Source organism: Eretmochelys imbricata, chromosome 10 (assembly GCF_965152235.1).
Source record: "Eretmochelys imbricata isolate rEreImb1 chromosome 10, rEreImb1.hap1, whole genome shotgun sequence".
Taxonomy (NCBI): Eukaryota; Metazoa; Chordata; order Testudines; family Cheloniidae; genus Eretmochelys; species Eretmochelys imbricata.
Window position 1 is genome coordinate 38,267,773 of NC_135581.1, and position 25,949 is coordinate 38,293,721.

Below are 25,949 nucleotides of genomic sequence, written 5' to 3' on the forward strand. Positions count from 1 at the left end.
TCCACTGCTGTGTGTCTCTGTTTCCATATCTGCAAAATACTACCAAGGAATATGTTGTGAAGTTAAATTCATTAATATTTAAAGGGCTTAGGTACAATAGCAATGAGCACTGTAGAAAAGCCAATAAAGTTGGGGAAATCCTGATATAAACCCATTTCCATTCCAGAAGCATGTAAAAAAATGGTTACCTACCTCTCGTAACTGTTGTTCTTCGAGATGTGTTGCTCATGTCCATTCCAATAGGTGTGCGCACGCGCTGCGTGCACAATCGTCGGAAGGTTTTTCCCCTAGCGGTACCCGTTGGGTCGGCTGTGGAGACCCTTGGAGTGGCAATGTATATAGGTCCCTGCCGACCTGCCGCTTGTTCAATTCCTTCTTGCCGGAATACTCCAACAGAGGGGAGGTGGGCGGGATTTGGAATGGACATGAGCAACAACAGTTACGAGAGGTAGGTAACCATTTTTTCTTCTTCGAATGATTGCTCATGTGCATTCCAATAGGTGACTTCCAAGCAGTTTCTCTGGGACAGGGGTCGGAGTTCAACTGGTTGCTGAGTGCAGGACTGCCCTGCCAAAGGCTGCATCATCCCTCGCCTGTTGGGTAATGGCGTAGTGTGACGTGAAGGTGTGAATGGAAGACCACATTGCTGCCTTGCATATGTCCTGGACAGGGACCTGTGCCAGGAATGCTGACAATGACACCTGTGCTCTCGTGGAGTGCACCATAAGCGGAGGGGCTGGAATTTTTGGCAGGTCATAGCAAGTCCTGATAAAGGATGTGATCCATGATGAAATGCGCTGGGACAAGATCGGGAGCCCCCTCATCCTTTCTGCAATTGCAATAAAGAGCTGTGGTGACTTACAAAATGGCTTTGTGCGCTCAATGTAGAAAGCTAGAATATGCCTAATGTCCAGGGAATGGAACATGTGTTCTCTGTTACTGGAATGGGGCTTAGGGAAGAACACAGGTAAAAATGTCTGGTTCACATGAAACTGGGAGACTACCTTTGGCAGAAATGCAGGGTGAGGGCGTAGCTGTACCTTGTCTTTATAAAAGACAGTACAGGAGGGCTTGGAAGTCAGCACTCTGAGCTCAGATACCCTTGGCCACCAGAAAGGCCATCTTCCAGGAAAGGTAGGACAGAGGGCAGGTTGCCATGGGCTCAAAAGGGGGCCCCATGAGTGTGGACAGGACCAGGTTGAGGTCCCACTGGGGAACAGGTCGTCATACCTGGGTATAAAGTCTGTCCAAGCCCTTGAGGAACCTGCCCACCATGGGATTACCGAAGACTGACCTATCCGCTGCCCCCAGGTGAAAGGCCGAAATGGCAGCCAGTTGTACCTGGAGAGATATTGCCAATCCCTGCTGCTTAAGTTGTAACAGGTAGTCCAAAATAAGGGGAATTGGCGCTAGCTGCAGTTCGGTTCCCCTCTGCAGAGACCAGATGGAGAAACGCTTCCACTTTGCCAGGTATGTGGCATGAGTGGAGGTTTCCTACTTCCCAGCAAGACCTTCCTCACTGGGTCCAAACACTGAAGCTCAAGAGGATTCAGCCATGGAGTTTCCAGAGGGACTCCAGATTGGGGTGTTGCAGACGGCCATGGTCCTGTGTGATGAGGGTCAGGCACACACGAAGTGCTACTGGTCTGTCCACTGAGAGGTTCAACAACATGGTAAACCAGTGCTGGCAGGGCCACGCTGGCGCTATGAGGTTCAAGGAAGCCCCGTCCCGATGAGTCTTGAGGAGGACTTTGTGTATGAGACCGAAGGGCGAGAATGTGTACAGCAGGTGACTCATCCATGAAAGGTGAAAGGCCTCCATGATGGAGCCTGGGCTGTGGTTCAGGAAAGAGCAGAACTGCTGACACTATCTGTTGCTCTGTGTCGCGAACAGGTCTATGGGGGGAATGCCCCACTTCTGGGAAATCGAGTGCACGATGTCCAGCCTGAGAGACTATTCGTGACCGTGAAACTCCTGGAACTGAGGCAATCGGCTAGCTCATTTTGCGCTCCCGGAAGGTGCGATGCTTCTAGATGTATCGAGTGGGCGATGAAAAAATCCCACAGCTCAAAGGCTTCCTGGCACAGGGGAGAGGAGCGAGCACCACCCTGTTTGTGTATATAGAACATGGCTGCAGTGTTGTCCATCAGCACCGACACACATGCACCCTGCATAGAATATCAGAGTTGGAAGGGACCTCAGGAGGTTATCTAGTCCAACCCCCTGCTCAAAGCAGGACCAATCCCCAACTAAATCATCCCAGCCAGGGCTTTGTCAAGCCTGACCTTAAAAACTTATAAGGAAGGAGATTCCACCACCTCCCTAGGTAACGCATTCCAGTGTTTCACCACCCTCCTAGTGAAAAAGTTTTTCCTAATATCCAACCTAAACCTCCCCCACTGCAACTTGAGACCATTACTCCTCGTTCTGTCATCAGCTACCACTGAGAACAGTGGTATCTGGTTATATCCATTTATTGTTGTTATTTACATATAATCCTTCAAGAAAAGGAAACAAATTGGCTTTCTTTCCCTCTGCAGGCAGGCCTGGAACACTTGGCATGACAAGCAAACAGCCCTCAGCTCCCTTACGTTGATATGCAGCGATAGTTCTATGTGGGACCATAGACCTTGAGTTCTGATATCGCCCAGGTGCACTTCCCAACCAAGTGCCGAGGTGGCCGTGACTAGGGATAGTGTGGATTGGGGTTTGGCAAAGGGTACTCCCTCACAACTTGTGGTTGCAGCCACCAGTGGAGAGACTCGAGGGGGGTGGGTAACTATTGCGTCCAGCAGGTCCCTGCCCGGCCTGTGCACCTGCGCCAACCACGCCTGGAGGGGGCCGAAGGCGTAATCCAGCATGCTGGACAACGTATGTGTAGGCTGCCATATGCCCAGATAGTTTCATGCAATTTCTGGCCGTGGTTGTGGGAATCGGCAAAGATTTTCAATAATGTACGTGAGTGCTTGGAAGCACAGCTCAGGCAGGAACGCCTTGGCCTGCATGGAGTCCAAGAGAGCCCCTATGAATTCTATTCTCTGTGTCGGGGCCAGTGTGGATTTGGGCACATTCAATATGAGGTCCAGCCTGTGGAATGTGGCCCGCACCAGAGACACATGCTCTGTGGCCCGTGCTTGCGACTTGGCCTTGCTGAGCCAGTCATCTAGGTACGGGAATACTTGCTCCTGATGTTTGTGGAGGAAGGCTGCCACAACCACCATACACTTGGTGAATAGCCGGGGGGGTCGCTGAGAGCCCAAACAGAAGCACCCTGAACTGATAGTGCTGGCCACTGACCACGAATCTCAAGAATCGTCTGTGGGCCAGGATAGCGGATATATGGAAGTACGTGTCTTTCAAGTCAACGGCGGCATACCAGTCCCCCAGACCCAGGGAAGGAATGATGGTGGCCAGAGAGATCATGCGAAACTTCACTTTCCTTATGAATGTGTTGAGGTCTCGCAGATCCAGAGGAAATAGTGGGAATAGAACTCCTTGCCCCTGAACTCCTGAGGAACCTCCTCTACTGTCCCTAAAGTGAGAAGTGATTGCACCTCCTGCAAGAGGAGTTGTTCATGAGAAGGGTCCCTGAAGAGGGACGGGGAAGGAGGGTGGTAGGGAACAGAATTGGATAGAATATCCCACCCCTACCATGCTGAGGACCCAGCAATCTGATGTGATCTGGGACCAAGCATGGTAGAAGTGGGAGAGTCAATTCACAAAGGCGGGATGAGGATCTGAGACTGAAACTGATGCTCCATGCTCGGGCGCATCTTCAAAAGTTTGGCCGAACCCTGGCCTTGGCCTGAGGAGGACTGTGGTGGATGTCTCCTATTATTTCTGCCCCATCTCCTTGACGGGTCTCGCCTAGGAAGCCCAGAATAGAAGCGGGACGGGGGCTAAAGCTCAAAAGGCTTTCTTTGAGGTGCAAGGGTGTGGATCCCCAAAGACTTCAGAGTCGCCCACGAGTCCTTAAGGCTGTGCAGGTGAGTGTCCGTATTTTGGGTGAACAGGCCCACACAGTCAAAGGGGAAATCCCGAACTGTGTTCTGAACCTCAGGTGGTATCCCCGACACCTGGAGCAACACACTGTGCCTCATTGTAATGGCCGTGGCCATGGTCCGAGCCGCCGAGTCCGCCACGTCTAACAAGGCCTGGAGGGAGGTTCTGGAGACACCATGCCTTCCTCAAGGAGCGCGCTAAACTCCTTGCATGAGCCAGCCAGGAGCAACTCCTGGAACTTTGCCACTGAGTTCCAAGAGTTGCAAGCATAGTGGCTGAGTACCGCTTGCTGGTTGGCCACTCAAAGCTGGAGCCCTCTGGTCAAGTAGACCTTTTCGCCGAAAAGGTCCAGCTTCTTTGCGTCCCATGACTTAGGCGTGGGACCCGGCTGTCCTTGCCGCTCTTTGTAATTTGCCACATCGACCACCAGAGTCCCCGGTTGGGGGTGCGTGAAAAGATGTTCACGCTATTTTGTGCCACAAAAAGGGGGTCTTTCCACCCCTTTAGCGGTGGATGGTATAGAAGCTGGAGTCTGGCAGAGCACCTTACTGGTGTTTTGTATTGTTCTTATTTGGGGCACGGCCACACCCTAGAAGGACCCTCCGGGGCAAGGATGTCCACCATCAGGTCAGACTCCTCCATGACCTCTTCTGCTTGGAGGTTGAGGTTTAGGGCCACCGTCCTAGGAAAGTCCTGGTGTCCCTTGGTGTCCATTGCCAGTAGGGTGCTGGGAGTACCTGTCACCACCTCGCTTAGTGAGGAGGAGGTTCGTAGAACAGGGTCATCCTGCTCTTCTGGCTCTCTGGAGGCTGGGTGAGGTACCTCGAAGCCTCCCATGACTGGAGGTGGCTCTAGTGTCACTGATGGCGCTGGTTCGGGTGCTGCGCCGGAGCATGACAGCCCAGAGTCCCTGTCTTGTGCAGGGTCCTTATGAGCCCTGGGGGTGTAGCGAGCCCCTCAGGGTGTTGCTGAGGGAAGGGCACAGAGTGCTGATGTCACCAATGCCGGCCTGGAGCCCTGACCCTGAGCCTGATGGTAGGCCCCCAGGGTCCAAAAGGGCCATTGGACTGGGCCCTGCCACTGGGGCAGCCAGGCGACTGCCAGTGAAGATGATTCCACTGGTCTGCGGTGCCAGGACTGGGAGTGGCTGCGTCGAGAGACAGAAGACTTGGCATCTGACTCGGATGAGTAGTCTGTGCCCAACCACAGGAGGGCGGAGCCCGATGGTGCTGGAGAGCAGTACCAGGGAGACGGTGAGCAGCACCGTAACATCATAGGCGTGCCACGATTATGAACCAGAGGTGGTGCCGCCATCGGTACTGCAAAGGGTGCCGGAGCTACATGCAGTGCCGGGACAGACACTGCTGGTGGCGCTGCCAATGCCACTGATGCTGCCTGGGCTTGTGGTGCCGTGGCTCGCGCTATCATGGCAATGAGGTCCCATGCTGCCTCGTAGGTATCCGGCGTGGAGGGAAGTCATATTCTCCCACGTCAGGGAGGCCACCAGCACCGGACTCGACAAGCCACCTGTTGGGGCCGGAGTCAATGGTGCCAGGCCTAAAGGCCCAAACCGTAGCTGTCCCGCCAGAGGACGCACCCCGCTGGAATCCCCTCATGGCTTCTTGACAGGGGAACGACTCCTGTCCGCCTTCTTTTTCTTATGTAGCCACGGGGACCGTGAGTGGCCTTACGAGTCTGGGAGCGGCACCCGTGCTCCTTGGAGTCCTTCCTCAGTGCTGGGACATCCCACACTGAGGCGGGGGCGCTGCGCACCGATGATGCCGGTGCTGCTTCTGGTGCCGGCTGTGTGCTGATGGCCGAGTCCATCAGGAGGAGCTGCAAACTATAGTCCTTCTCTCTCTCAATCCTGGGTCTAAAGCTCCTGCAAATTGGGCACTTATCTGTCTAATGGCCCTCTCCTAAACACTTGAAACAGGCAGTGTGCGGATCGCCTGTGGACATAGGTTTCACACAGCTCTGGCATGCCTTAAACCCCTGCGACTTAGGCATGCCCGAGTGCCTGGGGAAACTAGGGCGGGGGGGAAGCCCCCCAAAGTAAGTCCAACTAACTACAAACTACTATATAACAACTATATACAACGAAGAAAAGGGAACCACTTTAGGTAGGCACTTGCAAATGCAAGAGACTGAGCTGCTCCAACAACCATCACTGGCTGTAAGAAGGAACTGAGCAAGCGGCAGGTCGGCAGGGACCTATATACACTACCATAAAGGCGCCACTTTGAGGGTCTCCACAGCCAACCCGACGGATACCGCTAGGGGAAAAACTTCTGACGATCATGCAAGCGGCATGCGCACACACCTATTGGAATGCACATGAGCAATCACTCAAAGAACTAATACTTACTATGATGAAATTAGACTCATCTTTTCCTTGAAATTCTCCCCCTACATTAATCCATTATTGTTAAAAATCCCACTCTCCTTCTTCATCGCCAGGACTCATTATACAGCATCAAGCACACTGATGGCATGTCAGTTTTGCTACTTACCCTATCACCAGACACAAGGCGGGTACCATTAGTACTCCAGTTTAGGACAGTAATTTCGGCATTATGGTTGGGGGGTACTGTGTGGTGCTCTTTGTCCTGTTTGTTAAGCACCACCACTTCCCCTGTCTCCCAGCCCACTGCCAGGATCAGTCTGGATGGGTGCCAGCTAAGAGATGTGGCCCGAAAACTCCTTTCAGTGTGTGAATCAGGCACATGCTCTCCCTGCAAATGGAAACAAACAGACCGCATTACAGGGCTTTGGGATAAACTCTCTTCCAATTCAACACATATCTGCCCTCCACCAAATAAGATATTTTCTGCCATAGAGACAAGATAAGCATAGACCACACTGCAGTAACATCTGAAGTGGACACACACAAGACATTTCTTTCCTATGTTGTCCACAAGTACTTCACATGTATAAATATTTGTTTTTAAAAAAGTGACATATGACAATTATTTATGAACACACACAATATTGGTATTAAAAATCTCTGCCTCACTTTGCTTTTCTGCTCTATCTTCTCTCGGTACATATGAAGAACTCTCACTGAAACTAAAGAAACTTTGATTCATGTACTGGGGATCGAGAAGGTTTCTACCAGGACTGAAGATACAAGAGAATACTTTTGCCAGTCAGGGGGGTGATCGAATATTTTTCTATAGGCCAACTTCTGTTGGTGAAAGAGACAAGCTTTCAGGCTACACAGAGCTCTTCTTCGGGTCTGGGAAAGGTACTCAAAGTGTCACAGCCAAATATAAGTTGGAACAAATTGTTTAGCATAAGTAGTTAACACATATTCTCGGACCATTCAAGGTGAAGTGGTTCATTAACACACCTCAGTTATATGACAAAAGAGGTTAGTGAGTTTAAGGACTGCCTATCTTCCTTCTGGACTATTCTTGAATTCTCATGTTTGAGCAAAAAATATAGTTTACACTCTATGGTTCATATCATTTCAGATGCAGTTGTGATAAAAAAAAATAAATAGCTGTAAAAGGAAGATCTGCCTATTTCAATTTTACCTTTAAAGTAGTACTGAGTGTCAGTGAATGCAATGAGTAATACTAAATGAGCAATATGGTAATAATAATTAACTAACTGCATTGACTTATTTGGTCTGAAGATTATCCACCTTCAAAATCACCATCATTTTCTATAGTTTCAGAGTTATCTGCCAATGATAATGTTTCAGTCAAATCATGTATGTCACATAGCCACAGTATATCACCTGCAGCAAAAAGAAAAAAAATCTCCATCATCCAGAAACAACCATAGATAAGTTAGTGATAAGAACCAGCAGATTACAAAAAGAAGTAATTGATGAAAAAATTGCCCGGTTTGTTAATGCAACAAACTCTCCTTTCCTAATTGAGAACCCACACTTCATTAACATGGTTCAGTCATTAAGACCAGGATACAGTCTACCCAACAGAGCAGATGTCGCAGGCAAATTGCTGGATAAAGTATATGAAAGAGAAATTGAGCAGTGTACAAAAGGACTAGAGGGTAAAATTGTTAACCTGAGTCTTGATGGGTGGAGCAATGTCCAAAATGATCCTGTTATATGTGCTTGTGTGACAACAGAAGAAGGGAATGTCTCCCTTACAGAAACAATTGATACATCAGGAAATGCACACACAGCAGAATACTTACAAGAAGTAGCAGTAAAAGCTATAACAAACTGTGGGAAAAAGAATTCAAATGTCTAGTATGCAGCCTGGTCACAGACAATGCTGCAAATGTATCCAAGATGAGAAGAAATTATTTAGAAGAGAGTTCCAAGCTAATAACATATGGTTGCAGTGCTCATTTGATGCACCTCCTAGCCAAAGACTTCAGTGTCCCAGAAATAAAGCCTAATGTTGTTGAAATGGCAAAATACTTCCGTAACAATCACTTTGCAGCAGCTGCTCTGAAAAAAGTGGGAGGAACCAAGCTAACTCTCCCACAGGACGTACGATGGAACTCAGAAGTGGACTGTTTTGAGCACTATATCAAGAAATGGCCTAATCTGATGACAGTTTGTGAACAAAATCGTGAAAAAATAGATGGCACTGTCACAGCCAAAGTTCTCAACACTGGGCTTAAGAGAAATGTTGAACACATGCTGAGTGCCCTGAAGCCTATTTCTGTAGCCTTGAACAAAATGCAGGGAAACATCTGTTTTATTGATGACGCTGTTGAAATTTGGAAGGAACTGAGTCAGATCTTAAAAAGAGAAATATGCAATGACAGAGTTAAATTACAAGCATTAAAAAAACGAATGGGACAAGCACTATCTCCAGCTCATTTTCTTGCAAATAGTCCCAATACTCGGTACCAGGGTCAGACCTTAACTGCTGAAGAAGAGGAGTTGGCTATGACATGGACATCCAGCAATCATCCCTCCATAATGCCAACTATAATAAACTTCAGAGCTAAGGGTGAACCATTCAAGAAATATATGTTTGCTGATGATGTTTTAAAGAAAGTCACACCAGTGGACTGGTGGAAGTCACTTAAGCACTTGGATTCAGAGACTGTTGAAGTGATTATCTCACTTTTAACAGCAGTAACTTCTTCTGCCAATGTAGAAAGAATATTTTCTTCCTTTGGACTAATTCATTCCAAATTGAGAAATCGTTTGGGACCTGAAAAAGCAGGAAAGCATGTTTTTCTTTTCCAGACCATGAACAAACAAGAAAATGAAGGTGAAGACGACTGACTTAGCCGCAGAAGCCAATATTTTAAGTTTCTCATGTTGACCTGGCTGACATACTCGATTACATTTTTGTTGTTTTTTTTTAATATGTCATTTAACTATTTTAATTAAAAACAATTTTAACAAAAACAAACCTGATTTTAAAAAACTTGAATGTTTACATTCAAAAATTCATATGCTTGCTTTGTTAAATTATGTTTGCTGTTGAAGAAAAAAAAATCCAGAATACATAATGTTGTTGTTTTAGTTAACTAAAACAATTTAAATTCTGTCTGATGATATTCTCCTCCTAATACAGCATGGCAAGAAAATCCTCCAAATATTAATGATTAACCTGTTGAATTGGAGATAGTTCACCTCCCAATGACTTCATAAATATCTGCTTCAGTTACCTTTGGTAAATGAAATAACCAAACAATCATTCATTTTCTGATATAGCTGTAAAACTAATCTGAAAAGTTTTCAAAATAAATCACTTTTAAAATGTATAGCGTGTACCTTCTAAAAATGAAACCCACATCTATCTCTGAGTTGTGAAGAATATAAATTAAGGTTATAACAACCAACAAAGAATGCACTTTTATGTAGAAATCCATGATTAAATTGTATCTTCCTGACTAGTGATTTAAATCAAATCCACTGTGCTTGAGAAGTCTATAAACAGTTCTCAGGGGGAAAAAGAAAGTCACTGTCCACACTAGGGAAATCATTCTAGAACTGCAGTAAGCAATAACTATAACACGGACAGATCCTATATGATAAAATAATCTGACTCGAGCAAGCTGGCTCAGACTCTGGGTGGAGAAATTATTCTGTTTTTTACATTCCCTGATATTGAGAACACAGATTCAAGCCGAAACCTCAATAAATATTTCCTTGGTGCTGAATATCCCAAGATAAATTTTGGCTTGGTGTTCACAAGAACTAAGTATGCATCCATTTCACTGAAATTTTTTCCCCTTAAATCAAACTAATAACTTCTCAAGCTACATTCTTCTTGCTTTGCCTATTTATAAATGTCAAATATTGCCAATGGAAATATTTTTTCCTTGGTTTGTGTGTACACAGGAAAAAAATCAACATTTACCAACATTTAGTGATAAAAATCCAGTTCTTCCAAGCCTAAGCCTAACAGCTTTAAACTTAATAGAGGCTAAATCATAATATACTGATTGTCATCTTGGGACATGACATGACGTACATCAACATACCATGGATTAAACTTTACATTTGGCAGGTAGAGTTGCATTTCTCATTCTATGACCATTGAGTAGCCCCTACATCAACAGTATGCTGGCAATCAGCTCAAAGAAGAATAAAAAAGCCAGTAGTCTGTAAAACTCAAGGTGGTGTTTCTGTTTTTTAGATCCAACTAATTCATGAGGAACCCACTACTGACTTCAGGAAAGTCTAAAATTAATTAATTTGATATGCCATCAATATCACTGAACATTATGAGCATCAAAATTGATAGAGAAGGATTCCAGGAATATAAATTAGCCTTCAAAATATATGTATTTTAAAAAATCTGCTAAACTTCATAATTCTGTTCCACCACAGATATAACAGCTATAAAGAGATCACAGCAAAATAACATCAAGACCAAAGTAGAAGTTCCTGAATGCTTACCTGTTCCAAATAGATATCCACACTGCCTCCAGATGTTGAGCTAATGGAAGCAACAGCCAGGAGTGGATGAACAGGGTGCCAAGTTATGTGGGAAGGGGACCCAACTGAATCAGGGACTTCTATTCTGTGACCAACATACAAAGCCATAGTGACATACACAGTCCTAGGCAGTGTTCAGATCTCTGCAAGGAAAAAACAAACACACATACATTTCTAAAAGTCAGTTTAAACTAAGAACTAGGCAAAATTGAAGAAACATATTGCCCTCTTCACTGTACTATGGTGAAAATAAAAAAAGTGAAAATGACATTTTGGTACAACCTTTAGGAGCACAGAAATTTCCATATTGAAATAGTCCAGTAGTCCATGTAGGCCAGTATCCTGCCTCCAGCAGTGGCCTGTACTGGATTATTTCAAAGGAAACTGAACAATCCAGAATTTCCCTACCAGCTTTACAACACACCATGGATTAAACATTACTTCATGTCCAAAGATGACCATCAGTATATTATGATTTAGCCTCTATTAGTCTTGGAAGGATTAGATTTTTATCACTGAATGTTGATAAACGTTGATTTCCATAGGCGTGCACAGCACATTTCATTAGGGTGTGCATCCTGGGAGCCCCCACCCCACCCCACCCAAGTCCCACCCCATCCACTCCTTCCCACTTTTCACCCCCTGACCTCCCTGCTCAAAACCACCAACCCCGGCTGCTCCTTGTCCCCTGACTGCCCCCTCCTGGGACCCTGCCCCTATCTAAGCCACCATGCTCCTTGTCATAGAATATCAGGGTTGGAAGGGACCTCAGGAAGTCATCTAGTCCAACCCCCTGCTCAAAGCAGGACCAATCCCCAACTAAATCATCCCAGCCAGGGCTTTGTCAAGCCTGACCTTAAAAACTTCAAAGGAAGGAGACTCCACCACCTCCCTAGGTAACGCATTCCAGTGCTTCACCACCCTCCTAGTGAAAAAGTTTTTCCTAATATCCAACCTAAACCTCCCCCACTGCAACTTGAGACCATTACTCCTCATTCTGTCATCTGCTACCACTGAGAACAGTCTACATCCATCCTATTTGGAACCCCCTTTCAGGTAGTTGAAAGCAGCTATCAAATCCCCCCTCATTCTTCTCTTCTGCAGACTAAACAATCCCAGTTCCCTCAGCCTCTCCTCAGAAGTCATGTGTTCCAGTCCCCTAATCATTTTTGTTGTCCTCCGCTAGACGTTTTCCAATTTTTTCACATCCTTCTTGTAGTGTGGGGCCCAAAACTGGACACAGGACTCCAGATGAGGCCTCACCAATGTCAAATAGAGGGAAATGATCACATCCCTCGATCTGCTAGCAATGCCACTACTTATACAGCCCAAAATGCCATTGGCCTTCTTGGCAACAACGGCACACTGTTGACTCATATCCAGCTTCTCATCCACTGTAACCCATAGGTCCTTTTCTGCAGAACTACTGCCGAGCCATTCGGTCCCTAGTCTGTAGCGGTGGATAGGATTCTTCCATCCTAAGTGCAGGACTCTGCACTTATCCTTGTTGAACCTCATCAAATTTCTTTTGGCCCAATCCTCTAATTTGTCTAGGTCCCTCTGTATCCTATCCCTGCCCTCCAGCGTATCTACCTCTCCTCCCAGTTTAGTGTCATCTGCAAACTTGCTGAGGGTGCAATCCACACCATCCTCCAGATCATTTATGAAGATATTGAACAAAACCAGCCCCAGGACCGACCCTTGGGCACTACGCTTGATACCATCTGCCAACTAGACATGGAGCCATTGATCACTACCCATTGAGCCCGACAATATAGCCAGCTTTCTATCCACCTTACAGTCCATTCATTCATCCCATACTTCCTTAACTTGCTGCAAGAATACTGTGGGAGACCATATCAAAAGCTTTGCTAAAGTCAAGGAACAACACGTCCACTGCTTTCCCCTCATCCACAGAGCAAGTTATCTCGTCATAGAAGGCAATTAGATTAGTCAGGCATGACTTGCCCTTGGTGAATCCATGCTGACTGTTCCTGATCACTTTCTTCTCCTCTAAGTGCTTCAGAATTGATTCCTGGAGGACCTGCTCCATGATTTTTCCAGGGACTCAGGTGAGGCTGACTGGCCTGTGGTTCCCCGGATCTTCCTTCTTCCCTTTTTTAAAGATGGGCACTACATTTGCCTTTTTCCTGTTGTCCGGGACCTCCCCCGATCGCCATGGTTTTCAAAGATAATAGCCAATGGCTCTGCAATCACATCCGCCAACTCCTTTAGCACCCTCGGATGCAGCACATCCAGCCCTATGGACTTGTGCTCGTCCAGCTTTTCTAAATAGTCCCTAACCACTTCTTTCTCCACAGAGGGCTGGTCACTTCCTCCCCATGCTGTGCTGCCCAGTGCAGTAGTCTGGGAGCTGACCTTGTTCGTGAAGACAGAGGCAAAAAAAGCATTGAGTACATTAGCTTTTTCCACATCCTCTGTCACTAGGTTGCTTCCCTCATTCAGTAAGGGACCCACACTTTCCTTGACCACCTTCTTGTTGCTAACATACCTGAAGAAACCCTTTTTGTTACTCTTAACATCTCTTGCTGGCTGCAACTCCAGGTGTGATTTGGCCTTCCTGATTTCACTCCTGCATGCCCAAGCAATATTTTTATACTCTTCCCCAGTCATTTGTCCAATCTTCCACTTCTTGTAAGCTTCTTTTTTGTGTTTAAGATCAGCAAGGATTTCTCTGTTAAGCCAAGCTGGTCGCCTGCCATATTTACAGTCATATTGTCCCGTGACTCCCGCCTCCTGAGACCCCCCCACTCTAACTGCCTCCCTAGGACACTACACTTACCTGTCCCCTGACTGCCCTGACCCTTATCCACACCCCCGGCCCCAGACAGACCCCCTGGGACTCCCACACCTATCCAACCACTCCCCACCCCCTGACAGGACCCCCAGAACTCCTGACCCATCCAACTCCCCCTGCTCCCTGCCTGTCCCAACCCCTCTCCACACCTCCGCCCCAACAGGTCCCCCCCAGAACCTCTAACCCATCCAACTCCCCCTGCTCCTTGTCCCCTGACCTCCCCCTCCAGAGGCCCCACCCCCAATTACCCCCCAGGACTCCACCAACTATCCAACCCCCCCGTCCCGACTGCTCCAACCCCTAGCCACACCCCCGCCCCCTGAGAGGCCCCCTGGGACTCCCACGCCCTATCCAACGCCCCCGTTCCCTGTCCCCCACCAACCCCCCTGGCCCAGCCCCCTTACCACACCACCGCTCAGAACAGAGTCCCCACCAAATCCCACCCTGTCAGGGTTCCCTCCCTGCTCTGAACTCTAGGGTACAGACGTGGGGATCTGCATGAAAGACTCCCTAAGCTTATTCTACCAGCTTAGGTTAAAAACTCCCCAGGCACAAATTCTCCTTTGCACCTTGGGTTTAAGTAACGCTGCCATCACCAAGTGATTTTAACAAAGAACCAGGTAAAAGGACCACTTGGAGTTCCTCTTCCTCCAGCAATCCCCCCAAGCCCTTACACCCCCTTTCCTGGGGAGGCTTGAGAATAATGTCCTAACAAATTGATTACAAAATGATCAAAGACCCAAACCCCTGGGTCTTGGAACAACGGAAAAATCAGTCAGGTTCTTAAGAAGAAGGATTTTATTTAAAGAAAAGGTAAAAGAATCACCTCTGTAAAATCAGGATGGTAAATACTTTACAGGGTAATCATATTCAAAACACAGAGGATTCCCCTCTAGGCAAAACTTTAAAGTTACAAAAAAACAGGATAAACCTCCTTCTAGAAAACGGAAAATTCACAAGTTGAAAACAAAAGGTAATCTAACGCGCTTTGCCTTATTTACTTACTCTTTTGTAATATCAGAGACTTGTACAGGATGGTTTACAGGAGAAGGAGTTTTTTTGACCTGATGCTTCTCTGCTTTCCCCAGAGAACACACCACAAAGCCAGCCTCCCTCCCCCCCCCCGGCCCCAGATTTGAAAGTAACTTTTTTCCCCATTGGTCCCTTTGGTCAGGTACCAACCAGGTTATTTGAGCTTCTTAACCTCTTACAGGTAAGGAGGAATTCTAGACTACCCTTAGCTGTATGGTTATGACACACCCCTTGGACATCTTCTTGACCAATGACGTGATGGCACTTATGAGGCAGGTGCAAAGAGCGCCAACCAAGCTGGAGCGCAGTGGTGGAAGAGCGCTATGACTGACGTAAGTCAACAAAGGTCACGTGTAGCGTTGGGGAGGCAGTGATTGGCTGGGCGGGCCCGGGCAGACAGGAGGGTCAAGGGGGGGGTCACGGGAGCAGCGCGGGGTTTGCTGTGTGACACAGTTACAACAACTTTGTGCAGCTGCTGGGGAAGTTTGTACATGCAACAAATACATCCTGCGCAGGCGGGCGGGGGAGGGGACTTTGGCACCAGGGTGGCAGGTTTGTAGAAATTTTGGTGGTGCCCAGAACCCGCCCCAACAAACTCCGCCCCCCACCTGCCCAAGGCTCTGGGAGGGAGTTTGGGTGGGGGAGGTCTGGAGTGCAGGCCCTAGGCTGGGGCAGGGGATTGGGGTGCAGGCTCTGGGAGGGAGTTTGGGAATGGGAAGGGGTGCAGAGGTGAGGGGTATGGGGTGAGGGCTGTGGGGTGTGGCTGCAGATGAGGGGTTTGTGGTGTTGGAGGGGGCTCAGGGCTCTGGCAGAGGGTTAGGGTGCGGGGGGATGAGGGCTCTGGCTGGGACTGGAGATGTGGGGTTTGTGGTGTTGGAGAGGCTCAGGGCTAAGGCAGAGGGTTGGAGTGCAGGGGGATGAGGGCTCTGGCTGGGACTGGGGATAAGGTGTTTGGGGTGTTGGAGGAGCTCAGGACTAAGGTAGAGGGTTGAAGGTACAGTGCGGGGGTGAGAGCTCTGGCTGGGGGTGTGCGCTCTCAGATGGGGCAGGGCGAGGGATGAGTTTGGGGTGCAGGCAGGCTACTCCGGGACAGGGGCCAGAGAGGAGGACTCCCCCCAGCCCTTTCCCTGCAAGCAGCAGTGAGCTCGGGGGGAGGAGCCTCCCAGGTCCAGGAATCTCCCTCACCTCCCCCGTGGTGGGTGCTGGGGGGTGCTGCATGCGCCTCCTCCCCTGCTGTTGCCCCTGAGTGTAGCCTCACTGGGGGTGAGGGATGGGGCTGCCTCCTTGTCCGGCATAGGGCAGGAGCAGTGACTGTGGCGGGGCGGCCCCCTGTGCTGGTGGAGGATCCCGCCGGAAAAGGGAAGGGTCTGAGGTGGAAGGGCAGGTTCAGAGTCAGTGTTCCCTGGCAGTCGAGCTGGAGGATACTAGGACCCTGCAGCAACTGTTGCTGCAGGGAGGCAGCATGGAGCTGCACAGAAGAGGCAGGGATGCTCTGCTCCAGGGCCTGGGGAGGTGTGTGGGGGCAGCAAGAGGAGAGGACGGGGAGGTGCGGGGGGGCGGCAGGTGGGGCCGGGTGGGACACCCAGCCCCATATATTGGTGGAGCTGGGCCCCTGGGCCGACTCCACTCACTCGGTGCTGCTGGGGTCAGCAGCGCAGCAAAGATGTAAACACAGCTCCGCTGCCATCGCTGCCTGCAACTGCTGCAGCCTCCTCCTCTTCCTCCTCCCCACCCCGAGCCTCCAGCAGGGGAAGGGGGAGGAGCAGCCTTCCCAGCCAGAGCTCAGGGCATTAGGGTGTGCCTGGGCACACCCAGCACACCCCATGCGCACACCTATGTTGATTTCCCTGTATACACACACCTAAACAGAGGCAGCAAAATAGGCAGCAGAGACCAACCCCTGCTCCCTCCCAATACAGTACAGTATTGTGTTAAATGTAAACTACTAAAATATAAAGGGGAAGTTTGTTTTTTTTTTAAATTTACAAGGTAAGGAAATTGTTTCTGTGCTTGTTTCATTCAAATGAAGATCGCTAAAAGCAACATTTTTCTTCTGCATAGTAAAGTTTTAAAGCTGTATTAACTCAATGTTCAGTTGTAAGATTTTGAAAGAACAACATAATGTTTAGTCCAGAGTCACGAACATTTCAGAGTTATGAACAACCTCCATTCCTGAGGTGTTCATAACTCTCAGGTTCTACTGTACATTCTTTCAAGCATTCCAGTAAAATAGGATGGACACTGCATCATCTACTACAGGAATTTCCACTATCCATAGCTGTGGAATTGGAGTCTCAAGAGATTAAGGCTTAAAAACATATTCACAGTAACCAGTCAAACAGAAGGAGTAATTCACAGTAACAAGTCAAACAGAAGGAGTAATGGTCTCAAGTTGCAGTGGGGGAGGTTTAGGTTGGATATTAGGAAAAACTTTTTCACTAGGAGGGTGGTGAAACACTGGAATGCGTTGCCTAGGGAGGTGGTGGAATCTCCTTCCTTAGAAGTTTTTAAGGTCAGGCTTGACAAAGCCCTGGCTGGGATGATTTAATTGGGTATGGGTCCTGCTTTTGAGCAGGGGGTTGGACTAGATGACCTCCTGAGGTCCCTTCCAACCCTGATATTCTATGATTCTATGATTCTATGAGAATACAGAACACACAGTGTTTGCCTCTCCAGGCTTCTGTTGTTATAATTGTACAAATTAGCAACCACTTAGCAACTTCTATTTTAGTTAAAAAATAAAAAGCAGTAATAAAAAATATATAACTGAAAAAAACATGGCATAAGGATATAAATTTTGGACTTGGACATACATTGTCAGCTATTAAGCAGTCTTTACAAAAATTATAATTTGATTAGGCTAATCAATATTGCAAAAAAGTTGATTCCAGTGCTTATTCTGAAGAAATTATCTTTATTAGGAATTAATTTGTAGTGAAAGTCCTCCTGTGCAAACCCATACATACTAGCTTTAACAACATTACACATCTGCAATGTCTGTCTCAGAATCAGCAAGAAGACATGCTCTATCTGTCACAACATATGCTATATATAGACAACAGGAGTCTGGCATATGTGATTTTACTTCAGGGTACAAAGACTGTATGGTAGAAAACCAGATCGTTCTTTATTCTTCACAGCAGCAGCAAAACATTAAAATGTTTGCAGACAAATCAACACAAATGTAGTGTTGCTCCAAAACTCTGAACTGCTGAGCTACAGCAGGAGCTGGGGACAGATCCCGGAACCTTCATGAGTTCAGCAAGATTAAGTATATGAGTAAAGCCTCCTTGCAGAGTAAATGTTTCAGGATAAAATCTTTGGCTCCTGCTAATAGGTTACTGCACGCTCTCAAGAATAAAATTAAAGGAAGGAGAGAACCCAGGCAGACAGAGTGGGAGATGGACCCATCTTGTGCTAGTGCAGAGAAGCTGAGAGATGGTAGTCATTGATAAAATTCAATGTGATTTCAGGCATTAAGCTGAGATGTATGTCTGAAATATTTGTAAAATACACAACAATGAATAACCCTTCCCCCCTAATCCCTCCTGCACCCCTTCTCCCCAACCCCCTTCTGCAGCCCCTTCTTCCCTAATCCATGTAATCCATCCTTCATTGTCTTGTATATATTTGAGGTTCTATGCCCCTTCTCCCCAACCCCTCCTGAGCCCCTCAACCCTGTACTCCCTTCTCCCCAACCCCTCCTGCACCCTTTTTACCTAACCCCTGCACTCCCCTCCTGTAGCCCAACCTCTGTATTGTACCCCCTTTGCCCCTAACCCCTGCACCCCCTCCTGCACCCACATGGGGAAACTGACCTGGATGCACGGACCAGCTAGCATTGCTGTTCGCTGACACCTCCGACGCTGCTCCTCCATGCCCCACCCCCAGAGGCTGTGAGGGAGGGAGCAAGGAGCAATGCCCAGCACTCCCTGCATCCAGGTCACTTTCCCCATGTGGGCTGCGTAAGGGGAAAGCAGTAGCTTCTAATGATTGCCTCACAGCACAGACCAGGTGGGCAAAGGACCTGGATGCAGCAAGCCATGCCATTGCTCCTCACCCCCTGCCCCAACCCCAGGGGGGCATGGAGGAACTTGGGGGGAAAGAAGTATCTGTGCGTCACCACTTGCTGGAGTGCTGGAACCATTTGTACAGTGGGGGTGCATAGAGCCATTGAAACAAACTGTAAACCCTGAAAATAATGGAAACCACTTCAAGCCAGGGGGTGCAGCAGCATTCCCAGCACCCGTAGTTGCAGCACCTATGCTGCTCTCACATTACTGAGAGATGTAACCATAGGCGCCAACTTCTCTTGGCGCCGGTGGGTGCTCGCACCCTCCGCCCCAACTCCACCCCTGCCCTGCCCCCATTCCAACCCCTTCCCCAAAGTCCCCGCCCCAACTCCGCCCCCTCCCTGCCCCTATTGGGCTCTTTCCCCCAATCCCCGCCCCGACCCTGCCTCTTCCCCTGAGTGCGCCACATTCCCGCTCATCCCCTTCCCCCCCAGAGCTTGTTACACTGCGAAACAGCTGTTTCACGGCAGCAAGCACTGGGAGGAGAAGCAGGGACACGATGCACTCAGAGGAGGAGGCGGAAGTGATCTGGGGCGAGGAGCTCCCGGTGGGTGCAGAGCACCCACCAATTTTTCCCAGTGGGTGCTCTAGCCACAGAGCACCCACAGAGTTGGCACCTATGGACATAACTATACCAATGTAAATTCCTAGCATAGACCAGGCCTAACTGTGTTAAGGATATACCCCTGACTTTCTCCTCGGAGTACATTCTGTGGTATCTGAGTGCCTGGCTGTAGATAACAGATTTCTTGGTGTGTTTGGGGTGGTTACTGGCTCTTTGAAGGTAGGTGTGGTGATCCGTCGGTTTCTTGTATAAAGCTGTATGTAGAGTTCCATTGTTGAAGCTGATCATGGTGTACAGGAAGTTGATGCTAGTGGTGTTGTAGAGAGAGTTCAATGGAATGGGGGGAGGAGTTGTAGTGGAAATCTATAAGGGAGTTTAGGTCATCTGTGCAGAGGATGAAAATATCAATGTAGCTCAGGTAAATCATTGGCTTCATGATGCATTTGTCCAGAAATTCTTCTTCAAAGTTGCCCATGAAGAGGTTAGTATTTTAGGGAGCCATCCTAGTACCCATTGCTGTTCCCCGGGTATAGGCAAAGTGTTTTGTTGAACGTAAAATTGTTATGTGGGAGGATTATATAGAGGAGTCGGTGATGTGTTTGGGCTGGATATCTGAGGGTTCTTCATTGTCTTGTATATATTTGAGGCAGGCAGTGACCCCATTATTGTGAGGTATGTTGGTGTACAGGAAGATGATATGCTTGGTGGCAAGGATGGTGTTCTGAGGGAGGTTGTTAATGTTGCAGAGTTTCTGGAAAAGTTAGTTGTGTCACAGAGGAAGCTGGCCCTTTGTGTGGTAAGTGGTTTGAGGATGGTTTCTAGGAGTCCCTATATTCCTTCAGTAAGAGTGTCATGGCCAGATATGATGGGTCTGCCTGGTTCCACTGGTTGCATATCTTGGGAAGCTCATATAAGTCCCTGGGGTGGGTCAGTGGGGGATGAGCTTGTAGAGGTTCTCTTGTAGTTATTTGGGGAAGGATTTGATGATATCCTTAAATTCCTGGGTAAATTGTGGTGTAGGATGTTCTTTGAGTTATTTATAGTAGACGTATTTAGCTTTTACTCGGTGTCACAGCTAAATACATTTCCCAGACCTAAAGAAGAGCTCTGTGTAAGCTCAAAAGCTTGTCTCTCTCACCAACAGAAGTTGGTCCAATAAAAGATATCACGTCACCCACCTTGTCTCTCTACTATCCTGAGACCAATATGGCTAAAACAACACTATATATATTCCAAAAGGCATACACTGTAGTTAAAATCTAGTTAAACATAAATGTGAAATCCTTGCAGATTTGGTGGTATTACCAGGTAATTTTAGAGCCAGCCCCCAGCAGAAGACAATCCTAGTTTCTCTCTGAATCCCTACATGAAATTGCCATAATAAGCCTACTTATATATTTAAATAACTAGACCACGGTATTGAGTCAAAGCTCTAAAACCACACTAATGTTGCTTGCTGTAACCTGGTAAATGAGATATCCACACATTCACTGAAGCATCAAACTTCTGATTTTGTAGCTTTGCCTCTAAAGATCCAGAAGCGTCTACCCCTTCAAACTTACCATACCTAAGAAACATTTTCAGACAAAAGGCCAGATTGTCTTTCATTGCTGTAAGTTCCAGCACTTTTTATTTTTTGCAAAGCCTCAAACAAGAGAGCCTCTCCTTGGAAAGTTAGAGACTTCAGTCACATGGGTGATTAAATCCATCATGAAACACAACATCTACGAATATGCCAGTCTTTATCTCCTTAAGATCTCCCAAACCCAGGCTACACTAGCCCCAAAACATTTTCTTAAATATATTTTAAGTGAGTAGCAGCCAAATAGTATTTTAATCATTGTCTTCAGAGCTCTGGCCTAAGTATCAATCCAAAATATACAGGGAATACTTCTGAAATACCACCAAGGTGTCCCAAAAGTGCTTCAAGAACTTGGAGTTGAAGTACTCTTTTGGGACTTTGGCTCTCAATGGGTCTCCATTCAGGCACAGCAGTCTATGTCTATAAGTCTATATATACACTTTCAACACACTTAATCATTAGAATCTGCATGGCTTCCAGTAGTTCATTAAGCAATGTGAGTAACATTTTTCACGTGAGGTTTGTTCTCTCTCTCTCTCATATATCCTAGAGATAATTGTGTACGCAGTGGAACATTTTGTTTTGGTAGGGTTTTGTTTTGGAACTTTAAATAGCAACATGTCTTTCAAAATAAAAATCAAACTTCTTAAGAGAGAGGGAGAATTTTTTTTTTTTTGAGATCCAGATTCGCAAATTTTTTGCAATGCATAAAAACAAACCAGCATGCCATTTGAACAGTCCTCATCCACAGCTGCACCATCTAGATTCAGGCAAAACAATTACAATTACAGTTCTTCTGCCCTGAACTCCACAACTCCTAAAGATGTTTATATTCCATGTGTGATACTATCAGCTACCCCAGATTCCAAATCAACAATGGTTTGCCCTCCTGCTCAGTTACATACCTGTCAGTGAATCCAGCAGCAAATACAATAATAAACATCTTTTCCCAGATTCTTTTCTGGGACACTTCCCTCAGAAACTCTGCAATTATCTCTATAAAGTCTCTCCGTGGATGCATCTCTCCCCTGTACCATTATTTTTAATTTTTTAACAAACTCTAAAACTGTTTGAAATATTATATATGAAAAAAATGTACAAAATCAAGCTATATTACACAAGTGACAGAAGTCAAAGATGGACACATTGCAGATAAAGGAAACAGATTTAAAGGCCAGGTTTCAAGGGACATTGTCAATATAAATTCAGTTTTAAAAAATTCTCTTACCCATTTAATAATCTAAAGTTGTAAACTTTAAAGTGAAAAGAACTGTAAAAGTCGAATTTAGGCCCTCAGCCTACAATGGACTCCATGTGGGCAGAATCCATTCATCTTCACCAAAAGAGACTGGCCAATTTCTCCCCCCTCTAAATCCCCCCAGTTTATTTATTAGTTCTAATTTTTCTGTTCAGATTACTTATTAAAATGTACAGCAACAAAGACGCATCACATAAGTAAACAAGTCAAATGGACAGTAAAACAAACAGAAAAAGAAAATATTTTACAAACAAACTGGAAAAATATTTTAAAAACCTTGATTATGATTAAGCATAAGATTTGATTCCACAACAGGCATCTTCAAGATCACTCCCTTCCACTACAATAAAAGATCTGACCCTTAACTGCAAGTTTCTTAAGCTCTCTCAATGGCTGCCTTCTCCAATTTGTAGCTCATACTCACTACGTTGGTGCTTCGTGCGTTTCTCTTACAACCCGAGGAGACTCTCCAAGACTTTCAAGTGTGATGACCTGGGTATGTTTATTATGTGGGCATTAAATTCCAGGTGGCAAGAAGCTGGGTGAAAATGTATTCGGTCGGTGCTGCAGACTCCGACAGCGCTGTAACGCAGGCAGTATGTAGTGTAACAAACTGCTATTGGCAGCAAATTATGTCAGATAGTTTTTCACACTTCATCGGACTGGAGGGCAAAAGACCCTCGCGCACACACAGGTTTCGAAGGCTAAATTGGGCCCATTACCAGACCCCGAGCCCCCTCCCCTCCCGAACAGACTAGAAGCCCGAACCGGATCCTGCACTCCGCCAGCAGGACGGGCCCGGCCCCCGCACTGGCCCCGTCAGGATGGGCCCGGCGCCCGAACAGCTTCTCGTAGAGATAGGGGGCAAAGCAGCGGCACGCCCGGCCGTTCTCTGAAGCTGGAGCCCGGGACTCCTCTGTCCGCGCCCCGCAGTTCTACGCACTCTTACCCGCCGCTAGCAACAGCGCAGATGGCCCCGTGCGAGGGGGCAAGGACCCGCTGAGGCCTGCGTGGCGGCCTCTAGACCTCCACTTGCACCGAGATGCTTAGCGTTACCCCTGACAACGGCGGAGCCCCAGCCACGGAAACCGCCGAACCTGCCCACCGGGGAACCCGAACGGTCACGGAAACGCCCGGCCTAAACCGAACGGTCACGGAAATCGCCGAAGCCAAAAGCTGAAGAACGCTTTCACCGCTGCGCGAATGGTGCTGGCCCTTTAAATCGATGAGTTGGCAGTCCACGTGCAGCGTGTGCCACCGCCTGTCCTGTCTCGCCCCCAGGAGTCCTGCTACTCTAGACTGGTGTTGTTCCCCCACCCTCTAACCTGCTACTGACCTTACCCCCTCTCTGTTCACCTGGACTTCTGCCTTGACATTTCTCCCCAGCTGACAGTCTTAGAATATCAGGGTTGGAAGGGACCTCAGGAGGTCATCTAGTCCAACCCCCTGCTCAGCAGGACCAATCCCCAATTTTTGCCCCAGATACCAAATGGCCCCCTTAAGGATTGAACTCACAACCCTGGGTTTAGCAGGCCAATGCTCAAACCACTGAGCTATCCCTCCCCCTGACCAAATCACTGGTCTCAGGTCCATCCTTAGGCATATGCAACATACGCAGCTGCATAGGGCACCATGAAATTTGGGGCACCAAGTTGCCCCAAATTTCATGATGGCCCTAGGCAGCTGCATGCTACATACGCGGCAGCCCCGGCGACTAGCCCTATCCCCCAGCCGCCCCCCCCCCCCCGCTTTGTGGGCTGTGCCCACTGCAAGGGGCAGGGCCATCCCTAGTGGGGTGTGGGGCCCAAGACAACTCCCTCCGCCCCACCTCTTCCCCTTGCCCCCAGCCCGCCCCCATTCCACCTCTTCCCCCAGCGACTCCACACTCACTGACAGCGGGCAGCCCGCTCCACTCTGCTAGCTCCCAGCCGCCAGTGAGGTTAGGGAAAGGACACCCCCCCGCACACACCAGCAGCGGGAAGCGAAGCGGCGCGCCTAGGAGCTGGTGGAGTAGAGTGGGCTAGGGCCGGGCTGCTCCGCTTCCGCTGCTGCCGGGGAGTGCGGGGGAGGACCTTTCCCCAACCCCCACCCCACGAGTGATACGTCTGGGGCCGGGGTGAGGAAAGTGGAGCAGGCTGCTCCCAGCCCCCCCGCTAATCCCCTGGGCCACTCTGGGCCTATGGGGCCCCCAAAAGTACCCCTCCCATACAGCTCCTGCTTCCCAGACCCTGGGGGGGTGGGGGCAAGGCCTGGGGCTATGTAGGGCACCCAAATGGCTAGGGACGGCCCTGACTAGTCTCCTCCACCTGGGTTCTGTTAGCAGGCAGATGTCTCCCTGGCTGCTCCCCCTGGTGGGAGGAGATCACACCAGCTCTCTCTCATAGGAAGCTTTTCATCAGTAGATCTCAAAGCATGTCACATAGGCAGTCAGTCTCATTATCCCCCTTTTACAGATTGGGAAATTGACCCACAGAGCAGGGAGGTGACATGCCAGGGTCACCCAGCCGGTCACTGACAGAGCTAGGAATAGAAGAGAAGGTTACTCAAGCTGTGCAGTAACTGAGGTTCTTCAAGATGTGTGTCCCTATGGGTGCTCCATGGTGAATGCAGCAGCACATGTGCACTGTGCAGTCTGACAGGCCCCAGTTCCTTCTCTGCCACAGAGCTAATGTTGCAGCTCTGAAGCAAACGGAAGAGGGCAGGTAGGCTAGCACCCACAGGGACACACATCTCAAAGAACCTCAGTTACTGCACGTGAGTAACCTCTTCTTCTTGTTCAAGCGACAGCCCAATGGGTGCTCCTCTGTGAGTGACTAGAGAGCAGTGCCCCTAATTGGAAGGATGGGGTTTTGGAGCAGCATTTACTACAGCTGATACCTCTTCTCATAGGAGGGGTTCATGAGAAGGGTCCCTGAAGAGGAATGGGGAGGGAGGGTGGTGGGATGGGATAGACCAGAAAGGGATGACATATCCTTCCCTGACGATCTCCAGAACCTACTTGTCTGAGGTAATTAGCCTCCATAACGGGAAGAAAGGAGCTAGGCCGTTGCCAAATTGATGTATGTTGAAGATGGTTGACATGGCTGGAACAGTGGAAGGCTTCTTGGGGCCTCAACCACACCTTCAGAATTGTTTGGCTGGAGATGCATGGGAAACGGCCCCGTGGGAAGTCGTATGTCTGCATTTGGTACATGGCTTCTGTCAACGTCGGGTAACGCATTGCCGTTGTACAGTATAATGCAGCAGTCGGGATTCTGGATGAAGTTGATAATTCCCTGAGTGTCTCTGGTGCTGGAGTGTAAATACCGAGAGAGGGGACAGTTGCTCAGGAATCCTTAAGGGAGTCATCCGTATGCTCCATGAATAATCTGGGACCTTCAAAGAGTAGGCCCTCTACCGTAGTTTGTACCTCTTTAGGAAAGCCCAAGAGGTGCAGTCATGATGCCAACCTCATAACAATGGCAGTTGAGATGGATCAGGCTGCAGTGTTCGCAGAGTCCAAAGAGACTTGCAGAGCTGTAGGATGGGCAAAGAGGGTCCCTCAGAGATGAACACCTTAAGTTGTCCCCATTTTTCATCAGGAATGTCTAGGCAGAGGTTCCTGTACTTTTGAGTAATTGACATAATTATATTTAGCCATGAAAGCATCGTCATTGAAAATGTGAAACTGGAGAGTAGCGGATGAATAAGCTCTGTGTCCGAACTAGAGCTGTCAATTAATCACAGTTAACG

At 48.1% G+C, this 25,949-nt stretch overlaps 1 protein-coding gene across 1 annotated transcript in view; it reads right to left on the reverse strand.

Annotated features, from left to right (window-relative positions):
• IFT140 (intraflagellar transport 140) overlaps positions 1-23,227 on the reverse strand; it is a 253,776-nt gene extending 230,549 nt beyond the window's left edge. The window contains 3 exon segments of the mRNA XM_077828863.1: positions 6,517-6,738; positions 10,851-11,032; positions 23,167-23,227. Coding sequence (XP_077684989.1) covers positions 6,517-6,738; positions 10,851-10,997 — 369 coding nt within the window. The 5' untranslated portion in view covers positions 10,998-11,032; positions 23,167-23,227.
• Between the last annotated feature and the right edge of the window lie 2,722 nt (positions 23,228-25,949).